The sequence below is a fragment of the Eretmochelys imbricata genome, chromosome 10 (assembly GCF_965152235.1).
Source record: "Eretmochelys imbricata isolate rEreImb1 chromosome 10, rEreImb1.hap1, whole genome shotgun sequence".
Taxonomy (NCBI): Eukaryota; Metazoa; Chordata; order Testudines; family Cheloniidae; genus Eretmochelys; species Eretmochelys imbricata.
In genome coordinates, this window is record NC_135581.1 from 44,838,167 (window position 1) to 44,853,456 (window position 15,290).

Sequence of the window (15,290 nt, forward strand, 5' to 3'; positions counted from 1 at the left end):
AAAACTGTCCAAATTTTAAGCCTGGAGATTCAAAAGGCATCAGCATTGAAAATAAATGAAAACAAGTCACTGAGAAAAGCTAAGGAAGCAAGAATGAAAACTATCTTTCTCAGGCTAACTTCTCCCAAAGAAAGTAGCATATCACTTTGAGGTTCCCATCTGGAAAGAGGTCAGCCTTTAATATAACCATATGTACCACTTGTCAGAGCTCACATCATATGTGTCCTCAACATCTCAGAGAGAAGTTCCCACTGCACCTGAGTGGCAGTTCTGCAGGACAGCACCAATATGCTCTACTAGACTGGAGTTTCATTATTTCAGTGAGTCTATGAATCTTTGTAATCTATTGGTAATCAGACATCATCATCTATAAGCACAATACATGGGATTTCTGGTATCAAGCTGCAGCTCAGTCCTCCAGTCCCAAACCTAGAGGAGTTGGGAAATGCCATGGAGGACACTTATTCAGCTTCTTGAGGCATACAGCACTGATAAACCACCCCTTCTAGTTCACAAAAGAGACACCAACTAGTTCCAGGAGGAGCTACATCCAGGCCTTCTTGGCTAAAAGAACTGTCACCACACATGAGGATCCCTATGGCTCCAAAGAGGCTGGGAACATCTCAACATTAACATCTTGATCACATAAGTAAATGTTTGGCTTTAAAACAGAGAGACAAGATGGGTGAGGTAATATCTTATTTGCCTAACTTCTGTTGGTGAGAGAAATGCTAATACCACCCCTAATATCCTGGGACCAACAAGGCTACAACAACATTGCTTTAAAACAATAGTTTTAAGTGACCGCCAGAAGTCAGCATTCTTGGTCCAATTGCCTTCAAATTATTCTCAATCCTGTGAACAGAACAAGCTAGTTGATCCAGAAGAAAACCAAGCAGGCTGTGAGTGCTCCTTTCACAGAGTTAGTAAGAAAGCAGGAATAATAGTTACGCAACTGTTCGGAAAATATTGCAACCTAACATACAGCTGATACAGAAAAGCAAAACAAAATAGAGATGCAACCCCTTTAACAGAAGCAAAAGCATAAGAGGTGCATAAAACAAAAAGCAAAAGACATTTTCCTTCTGACAGATGCAAGAATAATCTTCAACAAGTTATGCTCTTGGGATCCAAGTAACAGAGAAACCATTTGGAGAGTGATACAAAGATGATATCAAAAAACTACAACATCTTTTATTGAACACATCCCTTGCCTTGGATGAATTTTACTTGTAACAAGAGTAAGCATGTTAACAGTAAGTTTTTTGTGTTGCTCAAAGGTTTAATAAAAAACACTTTTCAGAACAGGCAAAATGGATTTTAAAAGGTGTACAAGAGATAAGCCTTCATATGCATTAAACAAGGTTTGCCAGGGAGTGTTCAGAATTCACATCTTTGGGCATACACAGCTGCCACTTGCTGTGGATTTGTTCATGTGCAAGCACTCCAAAACTCAAACAAAGGTAGTCCATTACATACCTGAATAGTCACAGAAAAAGCAACTCTGTAGTTACAAGGAAATTGTGGCATGTGACAATCACCCCTTTCTATCACTCAACCTGCACCAGCTTTTGTGGAATCATGTTGCTTTAACACCAGAGTAAATTATTTAAATTTAAAAGTACTTAAATATTCATTACTTTCTATCTTAAGATTTTAAGCACCAATTATGAGATACAAGCTCATGTAATGCAAGCCACTAAGACAGCTATATTCTTACCTAGTCTGAGCTCTCCGAAGTTCCCACACCCTATCTTCTTGCCCACTCTGAAATTGGGTCCCACCATAAGAACACCAGAGGATGTAGCGGAACTCGGTCGAGAACCATGCCCACTCCTCCCTGGCATTCCTTTTGTTGTCCGCTGCCTTTCATCCTTCTCCCTGTTTGAATGGTCCATGATCTTACAACACAAAATCTCTGCCAGTAAACTGGCAGAATTGGGAGTACGCACTCTTCTCCTTAGAATAGAAATATATATCCAAAAGTATCACTGAGTCAGGTTACAATACAAGTCATAGAAACATGAAGTTCTTTTGGCACCATCTCCAGACTACTAATGTAGCTCCACAGTGGTTGGTTACCTCCTGGAGAACTCAGTAAAGGCAGACCTTTAGAATCTGAAAAGAAAAAAGGAAATATGAGATTGCAAGAATAAAATCAATTAATGTTTCATATTAAGAAAATATCTACTGCTAACCAAACGTGGAAAAAATGATAACAGTTTTAGAAAACCTGACATATGAGTAAAGGTTGAAAAAAAAAAAACGAGGCACGTTTAGTCTTGAGAAAAGACTATTGAGGGGGACCTGATAGTCTTCCAATATGTTGAGGGCTGTCATAAAGAGGACTGTGATCAACTGTTCTCCATATCCACCAGAGGTAGGATGAGAAGTAATGGGCTTAATCTGCAGCAAGGGCTATTTAGGTTAGATATTAGGAAGACTTTCTAACTCTAAAGGGTATGTCTACACTACAAAATTAGGTCAATTTTATAGAAGTCGATTTTTAGAATTCAGTTTTATACAGATCGATTGCATATGTCCACACTAAGCACATAAAGTCGCCGGAGTGCATCCTCACTACCGTGGCTAGCATCGACTTAAAAAGCAGTGCACTGTGGGTAGGTATCCCACAGTTCCCGCAGTCTCTGCGGCCCATTAGAACACTGGGTTAAGCTTCCAGTGCCTGATTGGGCAAAAACTTTGTCGTGGGTGGTTTTGGATACACGTTGTCAGGCCCCGCTCCCTCCCTCCGTGAAAGCAACGGCAGACGATCATTTTTTTCCGGGGTCCCGGCCGCTGGCCCTGCTCAGCCTGCTGCCATGCTTGTCATACCATACAAGCATGGAGCCTGCTCAGCTCACCATCACCGTACGTCTTCTGGTAGACGCGGTACTGTATTGCTACTTAGCAGATCCTTGCCTTCAGGGCAGAGAGTGCAGTAGGACTGATAGCCGTTGTATGTCTCCTGGGTGCTCCTGGCAGACCTCGGTGAGATCGATCAGGGGTGCCTGGACAGACGTGGCTACCCTCCTCTTAGAGCACTGAATGGGAAAGACTCCAGGTCATTCTCTTCTTTAAGTTTCATCTCATGGAGATTCAGTCCTGCCTGGAATATCATGAGAGCTGGAGGCTTCTGCCTCAGGCTGCTCTCCCAGCCGGCAGCTCCGCTCGGTCACACCTGCCCCAGCCTGCCCCTTGCTCCCACGGCTCATGAAGCGTGGACAGTATTAAGGAGCAGTTCAGCTTGTGGAATGACAAATCCAGAATGAAGGATTGCACTCAGTGGGCCATGTTAAGATTATTTCAGAGTCCTAGATAGCATTTAGTCCCTATAAAAGGCGTCACGAAAATTTTTCCCCACCCCTAACAAAAATGTTAATTTATCAGAGCAGCTGAAAGGGTAAGGAACCTGGGCCTATAACTTAGAGAGAGCTTCCATATTATTTAAGTCATAATTGATACAATTCAAAGTAAAATTTCACAGCTTGGTCTGTTCTAAGACTAAAAATGCAGGAGGGAAGTCAGAAAAATGAACAGTGACCGGTTTCCACCAGATGTTGAACCGGGGACCTTTCACACGTTAGGTGAACGTGATAATCACTACCCTACGGAAACCCAACTTGAATGTAGCCCTCGCATGGTACCTATTATACTTTATGTAATGTGTGGTTGTGTATTATTAATAGTTTGGTGTGTCATGGGGCTTCTCCTTTTTTGCCACAGACTTTGCCGAATGCACAGGAATGTTTTCTCTAGCTACAGAAGCTACCTAATGCAATGTCTATATCTATGGCCTTCCTGCTCACAAAGCGGTCATGCCCCCACCCAAGGCTGACACAGCGCGGAGTGCATGTGATGCAGCGACCTGGATCGGGCAGGATCGCTAGCAAGGCATGATACTTTTGCTGTTAAGTAAACACCACAATTCTTTCCTGGCCTCTGCCACTGAATGCCTCCATGCATTAAACTGTGCCCTATCAGCGTGGGAGGACTGCACGAGCTTGGAACACACATCATCATGAGTGCATTTTTTTTGCCTTCTAATCTGTGATAATCTCAGGGACAGAGATGATAGGGGGAGCATAGAAACATTCTATGCTCTACGATTCTGGGGGCACTGCATGGTCACCTGTGCTGCTGAGTTCGCCACGCTGACCAAACAGGAAATGAAATTCAAAAGTTCTTAGGTATTTTCTTGTGTACTTGGCTAGTGCATCGGAGTTCAAAGTGCTGTCCAGAGAGGTCACAATGGAGCACTCTGGGATAACTCCCCAGAGGCCAATACCATCGAATTGCATTCACATTACCCCAAATTCGACCCAGCGATGTCGATTTCAGCACTAATCTCCTTGTCGGGGAGGAGTACAGAAATTGATTTTAAGAGCCCTTTAAGTCGACAAAAATGGCTTCGTCGTCTGGACGGGTGCAGGTTTAAATCGATCTAACGCTGCTAAATTCGACCTAAACTCTTAGTGTAGACCAGGGCTGAGGGTAGTTAAGGGAGGCTTCCAAGGGAGGTTGTGGAGTCCCCATCATTAGAAGCATTTAAAAACAAGTTGGAGAAACACCTTGGATGTTTGAGGATGGTCTAGGTTTCCTTGGTCCTGCCTCAGCACAGGGGCCTGGACTTGATGCCTTCAAGGTCCCTTCCAACCCTATGTTTCTATTATAGAATTTGACCCAATTATCCTGTATTGATCCCAATAGCTTTAATTAGGCTAAAGCATTTTAGCCCTCAGGAGACAGAAGAAGAGGTTACTTGCCTTCTGAGTAACTGTGGTTTGAGATGTATCCCCCTATGCAAGGGCAGGCAAACTTTTTGGCTGAGGGCCACATCAGGTTTCCGAAATTGTATGGAGGGCCAGTTAAGAGAGGTTGTGCCCCTGGCCCCTATCTGCTCACCCCCTTGCTGCTCACCCCCTGACGGGCCCCCCCAGGACCTCTGCCCCATCCAACCCCCCACACTCCCTGTCCCCTGACCGCCCCCGGAACCTCTGCCCAACTGCCCCCCACCACCACATCCAACCCCCCCTTCTTCCTGACTGGGCCCCCACATCCACCCCCCCACCCCCTGACCACCACCCTGAACTCCTCTGCCCCCTATCCAACCCCCCCTGCTCCCTTACCGCGCTGCCTGGAGCACCAGTGGCTGGCGGTGCTACAGCTGTACTGCCCAGAGCATTGCCTGGCCGCCCCGAGTGTTGCGCTGGTGTAGCGTAGTAAATTGCTCTCCATAACTGCTACCAGTAGCACAGTCCTATGCGGAGCAGTTTAATACACTACACTGGGAGCATGGCACACAGAGGCTGCAGAGGAGGGGGGGGAACAGCAGGGGAGAAGCCAGGGACTAGCCTCCGGGGCCAGGAGCTCAGTGGCCAGGCCGGATGTGGCCCGCAGGCCGTAATTTGTCCACCTCTGCCCTAGGGGTGCTCCACTGTAGGTATATCCACGTCCCTGGACCTCAGACTGATCTGAGGTGCAGGGACATGGATACACCTACAGTGGAGCACCTATAGGGACACAACTCAAAGAAGAACTATGTGCTGCAAGGAAAGAACAGGAGAGACTTGATGCATTATTAGCAACGTGCGGGTTAGCAAGATTCTTCTGGAAAGAAAAGCAGGACACTACTACTACTACAAGACAGGTACTGAAGGTATAACAAGACAGTACTTTTCCATGCAGAAATATTGTTCAAGTTTAAGCTCAGTCTTTAGACTGGGAGTGTCTGGAAATTTTGGGATACAAATTTGGTTCTGTAGAAAAAGTCAGTGTTTCCTTAGGTTTCAGAGTAACAGCCGTGTTAGTCTGTATTCGCAAAAAGAAAAGGAGTACTTGTGGCACCTTAAATAAATTGGTTAGTCTCTAAGGTGCCACAAGTACTCCTTTTCTTTTTGTTTCCTTAGGGTACATCTTCACTATCTGCTGAATCGGCGCGTAATCGATCTATTGGGGAATCGATTTGTCTCGACTAGACATGGTAAATCAATCCCCGAATCGATGCCTGTACTCCACCTCGGCAGGAGGGGTAAGCGGAGTCGACCAGGGAGCCGCCGCGGTCGACTTACCTCCATGAGTACGGCCAGGTAAGTCGAACTAAGATACTTGGACTTAGCTGAAGTTGCGTATCTTAGTTTGAAACCCCACCCCAGTGTAGCCCAGGCCTTAGAGAGAAGGTGGGTGAGGTAACATCTTTTATTGGACCAACTTCTGTTGGTGAGAGAGACAAGCTTTCAAGCTACACAGAGCTCTTCTTCAGGTGTGGGAAACACTGGTGTCACAGCTAAATGCAAAGTGGAACAGATCGTTTAGCAAAGTAGTTAAAACATTTCAAGTAACCCTTAAAGGTGAAGTGGCCCATTAACACCCCTCCACAGTCAGAGGGGAAGTAGCTGAAGGGGTTGTGAGTGGGTTATAGACTGTTGTAATAAGCCATAAATCAGTGTGTCTATTCAGTCCATGAATTTTAGTCTCTAGCAAAGTTACAAATCTAAGCTTCCAGGCTCATCTTTTGAAAGCGTTGTGCAGGTTTCCTGTGAGGATGAGGACTTACAGGTCAGATATGGACTGATTGCTTTGTGAAAAAAAAAAGTGTTCACCCACAAGTGACACAGTGTTTCTGTCTTATTTTCCTGTGTGAAAATAATGAAGTGACTGTCTGGTTTCACCCACGCAATTGCTATTGGAGCATTTCGTGCACTGGATGCAGTACACCATGTGTTCTGATACGCATTTGTAAGCATGGCTGACCTTAGGGGTGGGTGGGTGGGCTGGGCGTCTTATTCAGGGGGCGCTGTGCTGATACCTCCCACCCACCAGACCTGCCAACTGCTAGCGGGGTTTAGAGGAAGCTTGGGCAGCAGCTGGAGAGGGCAGACTGATCGTGCTGCATGGGGGGAGGGCAGGCAGCTGGGACCAGCCTGGTAACTCCTCCAAAAGGAGGGGTGCCCCTCCGCCCCCACTGCCCTGCTCCACTGTTGTCTACAGACGATGCTGTTCCTGTCCCCCACTCCCTGCCCATGGAACGGTTTGCTCAGGGTTTTGAAAAATTTCACATCCTGTGAAACACAGGTAGGCTGATCTAATCCTCACTGTAGATGCAGCTAGGTAAACAGAAGAATTCTCCTATACAACCTAGCTACTACCTCTCAAGGGGGTGGATTTACTACAGCCACAGAAAAGCCCCGGTCATCGTAGTGTCTATAACTACAGCAACATAGCTACAGCTGTGCCACTGTAGTGCTTATAGTGAAAACATACCCTTACTCTCAAGGCTGCAAGCATGGAGGCAGAGTGCTCACCCAGTGGATAGTAGGACACACACCATGCTGCTCAATAGCAGGCCCAATGGAAGCCAGAAGCAATGGACTAAAGCAGGGGTGGGCAACCTATGGCACACGTGCCCGTTTTTAATTGCATGCTGCTGCCTGCCAGGGTCCCAGCAGGCAGCAGCATGCCATTAAAAATCTGGGCCGGCCCGCTCTTCTCTGCTCCCCGCCCCCTCCCACGGGAGCAGGGGAAGGGGGCAGAAGCTTTGTCCTGCTGGCTCCCCTGCCTCTTCCCACAGTGTGCTGGGTTCCTGCTCCTTCTCTTCATCCCTCCCTCCCTGCCGGCCCCTGCAAGGGAGGGGGAGGGACGAAGTCAGCATGCTCGCTGCTCCCAGAGGAGGCAGAGAAGCAGGGCATATTCCCTCCAGCCCCCTGGCATGAGCACCCCACGACCCCAGCCCACACCCCCAGCCCTCTGCCCTAACCCCCCCTCACACACACCCAGCCCTCTGCTTGACTCCTTCACACACCCCCCATGACCCCAGCCCTGACTCTGGCACCCACACACACGCCCAGGGCCCCCACACTCCATGCCCTGACACCTGCACCCCCCTCACATGGCCCCAGCCCCCCACATCCTGACTCTTGCAGCCCCCACATCCCCTACACCCCCACACCCCATGCACCCCCCACATCCAGACTCTTGCAGCCCCCACATCCCCATCCCTACCCCCACCCTGAGCACCAAACGGGAGCTCCTGCACCTCCCCCTGCCCCACATTCCCACCTGCACCCCTCCCGCCAAATGGGAACTGCCCAGGTAAGCACTCCACACCCAAACCTCCTTCCCTAACCCTGAGCCCCCTCCCTCATTCTAACTCCTGGCCAGACCCTGCACCCCAACCCCCAGCCTGCTCCTTCACCCCCAGCCCTGTGCTTAGTGCACTCCCACCCCTCAGCTCAGTGCAGAGAGAGGAAGAGAATGGCCAGAACCAGGGAGAAGGTAGGTACCCACTGTATGTGGGCAGGGCTGGGACCCCAGACCGGCAGCGAGCTGAGCGGGCCAGACAGCTAGGATCCCGGCTGGCAGGAGCTGGCGGATGGAACCCCTGAGCAGCAGCGGGATGAGCTGCTCAGCCCACTGCCGGCCCGGGTCCCGGCCACAGGCCCCGCTCAGCCTGCTGCCAGCCTAGGAGAACAGAACCCCAGACCAGCAGCGGGCTGAGCGGGCCGGCAACGTAAGATCAACATTTTAATTTAATTTTAAATGAAGCTTCTTAACATTTTGAAAACCTTGTTTATTTTACAATACAACAATAGTTTAGTTATATAATATATAGACAGAGAGAGAGACCTTCTAAAAAACGTTAAAATGTATTACCGGCACGTGAAACCTTAAACTAAAGTGAATAAATGAAGACTCGGCACACCACGTCTGAAAGGTTGCCGACCTCTGGACTAAAGCAAATCCTTTTGTCTCTCGACTAGGAGGAGGCTCACTACTACAAACTCGGAGGGCAGTAGGGAAGAGTAGTGACTTTAGGCAATGGTAAGTTTAAAGGCATGCATGCTTTTCTACACACAAGCTTCACTGCTGCAAACATCTTTAAAAAATTTAATAATTTCTAACAGGTACAAAAATAAATCTTTTCTATGCTCACAGAAAAATCTGTTCATCCAACTTAGTCACCATGTATTAAGAATTCTAGTATCCATAAATGTTACACTGAAACATGGTTTTAGAATCTAATGAATAGCAAAGTTTAACTAAATGACTTGAATTAATAGAAATCACTGCTAAATAATCTGACAAAGGCTTTCTGACAATAGAATGATTAATGTCGACACCCACTAGTATCATTTCTAGAAGAGTGGCTGATGCAGCTGCATCAATTCCCAAACTTTATTCTTACAGTTCAGAACAGAAGGTGAGGTTTAATTAAAATGGTATCCCTGAGTAATTTTCCAAAGCATCTCACTGACTCGTGAGCTTTGGAAAATGTTATCTCTATCTTCTATTTAGGAACTTAGCACCATAGAATTTGAGTACATCTTGAGTGATTAAACCAGGCTCCCGGAAACAAAGTGTGGACAGAAGTTGGAAAGCTCAGTTGTACCCAACCTGTAAGTAATTGTAGGAATATGGCATCAGTGCACAAATTACATTGCCTAAATTGAGATCAGATAATGGAGTCTTCCTGATGAAAGCTGAAGTTGCCTTTGGGATGAAAACTTAAGTTTGTATTGCAGCCCCCAACTTTGAGAACTGTACAAGGTCCTAACTTATGAGCATTTTAGTCTAATATAAAAACCTGACAAGAACAAGGACTGTATGGGATCATCTCTTGCTGAAGGATAAGTCTACTTTCCCAGTAGTTGGGTAGCACCTATGAAGCTCAACTGAGGAAATTCTTCAAGCTTGTGATAAAAACTGTTGTGTTAAATCAGTGATACCCCGTTATGAAAGCCAGTACAACATAATTAAACCGATTGGCAATGGATTGGATCAAAGTTTGTATTCCAGTTACAACAATTTCATTGTCATGTCACTTTCTGGAAAAAACTTAGTACCTCACCCTTATTGTAAATCTTGCCTCAAGAATGATTCCTTGGGCTAGCTAAAAGGAAAAGCACTGTTCAATTTTAAAAGGAGGAATGGGAAAGGGAAGGGAAAAGACTAGATTGTAGTGAGGGCAGTCACATGGAGATATGACCAATAGTCAGAACACTAGGATTTTAGTTTTATTTCCTGCCATGCTGCAAATCCTTTAGAAGTGATTTTCCCTCTTTCCTTTTTTCCCCCCACTCACCACCCACTCAACAAGGTAACTAGTGAAAAAATTACTCAAGTTTAAGCAGGTCAGCATCTAGAGGATGCTTGACTTATCATGACTCAGTACAATTCACTAAACACATTAAGGTAACATTCTTCACTTCAGCAACAGCGTGAGAAGCTTTCAGTCAAAACCCAATCACAACATGGAAACAATCATCTAATAAAGGGACACTGGTTAAAAATAAAGCTCTTAAAGCTCAGCTACCAATGAAACTAACACCTCCAATGCCTTATATATTCCCAAAAACACAGGACTCAAAAACTAAAACCACTCCCCTGCCTCCATGAATAAGGATGGAGGACTAAGTCGCAAATGGGAGCACCTCCATCCTAACGGCAACGTCAGACACTGCTGCCACACCTATCCTGAACTAGACAAAACGTATGCAAGGCAACCAAGTAGTACTATGCGTTCTGTATAGTCAGCAAAGATTTACTGCTGTAATGACAGACATACGTCTACAGCATGATAAATAGCATAGAGTAAACCCTTGTAATGCACACCTACGCTGGCACTTCCAAGACAACCTGATGTCCAGAAAACACTGTCCACTGCTTCTCAATTTTTTGGGTGAAATCTGTGGGAACCTGGAAGATAACAATTGTCCTGAGAAGAGCAGAGGATACCCAGCAGTCCTCTGTGATCTACTGACAGAAGAAAGGGAAATAATTATCTCCCCTCCCCACTCTCTTGCTCCCCTAGCATTTAAGCAATCACTAGACAGCCTGATGGGCTCAGTCATCTTCAGCCTGTTACTTTGTGGAATCTCCAGAATCTTATCTTGTACCAAGACTTCGGGAGCGGGGGTGCTGTTGTGACTGTGAAGACCTGAGCAATGCCAGGAAGGAACTGCTGAAAACTTATGTTGTCCTGGAAAGGCATTCTGAACCTGAAAGCCCTAAAGATCTTGATCCAAAACTTCCCCAAAAGCTTGACTCGTTTTTAAAAGGAAAGTTATGAGCATCTGATTAGTCTGAAACTTCTGGCACCATCACTTTAACCAGAAACCCCCTCCTCCATGACAGATTTAGAAAGAAGGTCCCACTAACCACATCCATAGATGCAACATACAGGCAGTCAGAAACCCAGAGTCTGGAGCCAAAATGTTAATGCTTAGAGAATAAGGCTGTGACTGAACCAGTCTGATCAGCTCATGAGTTCTCCTGACATTTCAGTAGGAAACTTCAGGATGAAGTATGGATCTATAAACAGGAAACTCCCTACATTTCGTAGCTCTCAAGCATTTAGAAAAAAAGAGATGAGTACACTGCTTTAGGTCAGCACAAGCACCTACCTTTTCCCAATATTCTCCAAAGATGTCTAAGTGAAAAGGAAATGACAATATTCTGAATATGAACATACGAACAACTTTTTATGGGTTTCTGGTCTTGGGAGTGCTTCCCAGACAAAATCCATCACCGCATAAAAATCCTTGGAAATGGTGTAACCCCTCCAAATCTTGCAGCCATAAGGAAAACCCAGTTATGGGTTTTGAAGGACTAAAACCTATCAGAACCCTAGGCTGGAATTGCAGGCGACCTCCAGTAAGCTTTTCAACATGCGTGCAGGTTCTTTTATTGTTTTAATGCTTTTTCTGTAACCCTTTTACCTTGAGAATAAATGTGCTTGCGTAGAAAGAGCTGTGTGATAATTTAACTGTGAGCAATTTGCTGCTTATATCCCTTGGAGAGTCAGCAAAGCACAGGCACTGGCTTTTTAGGCACCTGGTTTGCTGGGGATATCACAGTATAAGGCAAGAAGCTGTGCGGCCTTAAAATACCCGGGAGGAGTCAGACACAAATCTCAGCCCAAGCGAAGTGATAGCTGGGAACCAGAAGCCTAAAGTGTAGGCCTTTAGTGGACCAGAGAGGGAACAGAAGTATAGTCACCTTGAAATTTGACATACTCATCTCAGAGTGATCAGCAAAAGGACCAGAAGACTGCACTAGAGCTGTCGCCCCTGGATTCTGGGCTTCCTCCACTGTTTTTTTTATGTCCTCCAGAAAATGCTTACACATAACTGAGGAATGTTAGAGAGAAGAACTAAAAGGAAGCTAATGGATTCTTCCAACTCTTAATGGGTATGACAAGTCAAGACAGAAGCAAAGCAGTTATAATAGTGAATACCAGTGAGGTCAGCCTGGGATAAAGGGGGTGCAGAATCATTTACAGACACACACACAAATCCAGATTTTTACATCCAATGTCATCTAAGCTGCTACACTCTGTCTAGCAATCCCTTCCAAGACACTCCTCTCAGCCGTGTCAAAAACAGAGCTGGTTGAAAACACCATTCCCCAACTCCCCAGAGAAATTGGATTTATTTTTGCCAAAAAAACAAAAGAACCAAAATACTTTTTGCCAAAAACTGAAATATTTTTATTTGGAAATACTACCACAATGCCTCATAGGAGGTGGGGGTAAATGGGACCATGAGGCACTCAAACTAAATCTCCCATGATACACCATGATCTCCTTTTTGGATAGGGAGGCAGTGCATCCTGTGATATATAGTTCAGCCCAGAGGTTCTCAAACTGCGGTACGGGGACCTGCGAGCTCCATTCAGTTGGTCCGCCGATAGTCCCCTCTATGGCGTGCGCCTGGGCGGCCACACGTACACACACACACACACGAGAATGAAGGGCCACCCACCTAATTAGTGAAGCTGCACAGGTGTAGCTCCACTAATTAGGTGCCTGGAACCTGGAGAAGATGCACGTGTAAGGGGAGGTAGTGGTGTTGGTAGGAATAGGGGGTAGGTGAGAGGGGGGCAGTAGGGGGGGGGGAGTTTGGGACATGCAGGGCTGCGGTGGCCAGAGAAAGAGGCAACTTTCCCCAGCTCCAAGGCTGTGGCTGCTGGGGAGAGATGGCCCACCCATTGCCCCCGAGTGCCTGAAATGGCAGCAAGGTGTACCCTAAGAGATATTGTTAACCCGGGGTAGGCAAAATATGGCCCGCAGGCGGGATTGAGCCAGCGAGCCGTTTTACGTTGGCCCACAAGCTGCATCGCGCGGCTCAGCCCCGGTCCAGCCGGTGTGCCGTGTCAGAGGCCTGGCTGGGGTGCTGGATCCAGGCTCAGTCCCGCTCCAGCACTCCAGCTGGGGTGCAGGAGCTGGGGCCGCACCACACAGCATACATGGCCCTGCTCTGGCTCCTATGTGCTACAATGGGAGCTGCAGGGGCAGTGCCTGCAGAGCCGCCCGGCCGCACCTCCACAAAGCTGCATGGACACTTTTCAAAGACACCATAATAGAGGCTCAACTTAAATGTATACCCCAAATTAAAAAAACACAGTAAAAGAACTAAAAAAGAGCCACCATGGCTTAACAACCATGTAAAAGAAGCAGTGAGAGATAAAAAGGCATCTTTTAAAAAGTGGAAGTCAAATCCTAGTGAGGTAAATAGAAAGGCGCATAAACACTGCCAAATTAAATGTAAAAATGTAATAAGAAAAGCCAAAAAGGAGTTTGAAGAACAGCTAGCCGAAAACTCAAAAGGTAACAACAAAAATGTTTAAGTACGTCAGCAGCAGGAAGCCTGCTAAACAACCAGTGGGGCCCCTGGACGATCGAGATACAAAAAGGAGCCCTTAAAGATGACAAAGTCATTGTGGAGAAACTAAATGAATTCTTTGCTTCAGTCTTTACGGCTGAGGATGTTAGGGAGTTTCCCAAACCTGAGCCGTCTTTTGTAAGTGACAGATCTGAGGAATTGTCACAGATTGAAGTGTAACTAGAGGAGGTTTTGGAATTAATTGAGAAACTTAACAGTAACAAGTCACCAGGACCAGATGGCATTCACCCAAGAGTTCTGAAAGAACTCAAATGTGAAATTGCAGAACTATGGTCTGTAACCTGTCCTTTAAATCTGCTACTGTACCTAATGACTGGAAGATAGCTAATGTAACGCCAATGTTTAAGAAGGGCTCTAGAGGTGATCCTGACAATTACAGACTGATAAGTCTAACATCAATACCGTGCAAATTAGTTGAAACAGTAGTAAAGAATAAAATAGAAGAACATAGATTGTTGCACAAAAGTCAGTATGGTTTCTGTAAAAGGAGATCATGTCTTACTAATCTATTAGAGTTCTTTGAGGGGGGTCAACAAACATGTGGACAAGGGAGATCCAGTGGACATGGTGTATTTAGATTTCCAGAAAGCCTTTGACAAGGTCCCTCACCAAAGGCTCTTACGTAAATTAAGTCGTCATGGCAAGATGGAAGATCCTTTAATGGATTTAGAACTGGTTAAAAGACAGGGAACAAAGGATAAGAATAAATGCTAAATTTCCAGAATGGAGAGGGGTAACTAGTGGTGTTCCCCAAGGGTCAGTCCTAGAACCAATCCTATTCAACTTATTCATAAATGATTTGGAGAAGGGGTAAACAGTGAGGTGGCAAAGTTTGCAGATGATACTAAACTGATCAAGATAGTTAAGACCAGAGCAGACTGTGAAAAACTTCAACAACATCTCACAAAACTAAGTGATTGGGCAACAAAATGGCAAATGAAATGTAATGTGGATAAATGTAAAGTAATGCACATTCGAAAAAATAACCCCAACTATACTTACAATATGATGGGGGCTAATTTAACTACAACTAATCAGGAGAAAGATCTTGGATAGATAGAAAGATCTAGTCATCGTGGATAGCTCTCTGAAGACATCCACGCAGTGTGCAGCGGCAGTCAAAAAAGCAAACGGGATGTTAGGAATCATTTAGAAAGAGATAGAGAATAAGACGGAGAATATCTTATTGCCCTTATATAAATCCATGGTACGCCCACATCTTGAATACTGCGTACAGATGTGGTCCCCTCATCTCAAAAAAGATATACTGGGATTAGAAAAGGTTCTGAGAAGGGCAACTAAAATGATTAGGGGTTTGGAACGGGTCCCATATGAGGGGAGATTAAAGAGGCTAGGACTTTTCAGCTTGGAAAAGAGGAGACTAAGGGGGGATATGATAGAGGTATCTAAAATCATGAGTGGTATGGAGAAAGTGAATAAGGAAAAAGTGATTTACTTGTTCCCATAATAAAAGAACTAGGGGCCACCAAATGAAATTAATGGGTAGCAGGTTTAAAACAAATAAAAGGAAGTTCTTCTTCACTCAGTGCACATTCAACCTGTGGAACTCCTTGGCTGAGGAGATTGTGAAGGCTAGGACTATAACAG

At 45.7% G+C, this 15,290-nt stretch overlaps 1 protein-coding gene across 5 annotated transcripts in view; it reads right to left on the reverse strand.

Annotated features, from left to right (window-relative positions):
* Window positions 1-15,290, reverse strand: part of CSNK1G1 (casein kinase 1 gamma 1) — a 271,112-nt gene that overhangs the window by 178,923 nt on the left and 76,899 nt on the right. For all 5 annotated transcript variants that reach the window (XM_077829197.1, XM_077829194.1, XM_077829195.1 and 2 more), the window contains one exon: window positions 1,721-2,118. In XM_077829197.1, the coding sequence (XP_077685323.1) occupies window positions 1,721-1,898 (178 nt within the window). In that variant the 5' untranslated portion in view covers window positions 1,899-2,118. The remainder of the gene's footprint in view (window positions 1-1,720; window positions 2,119-15,290) is intronic.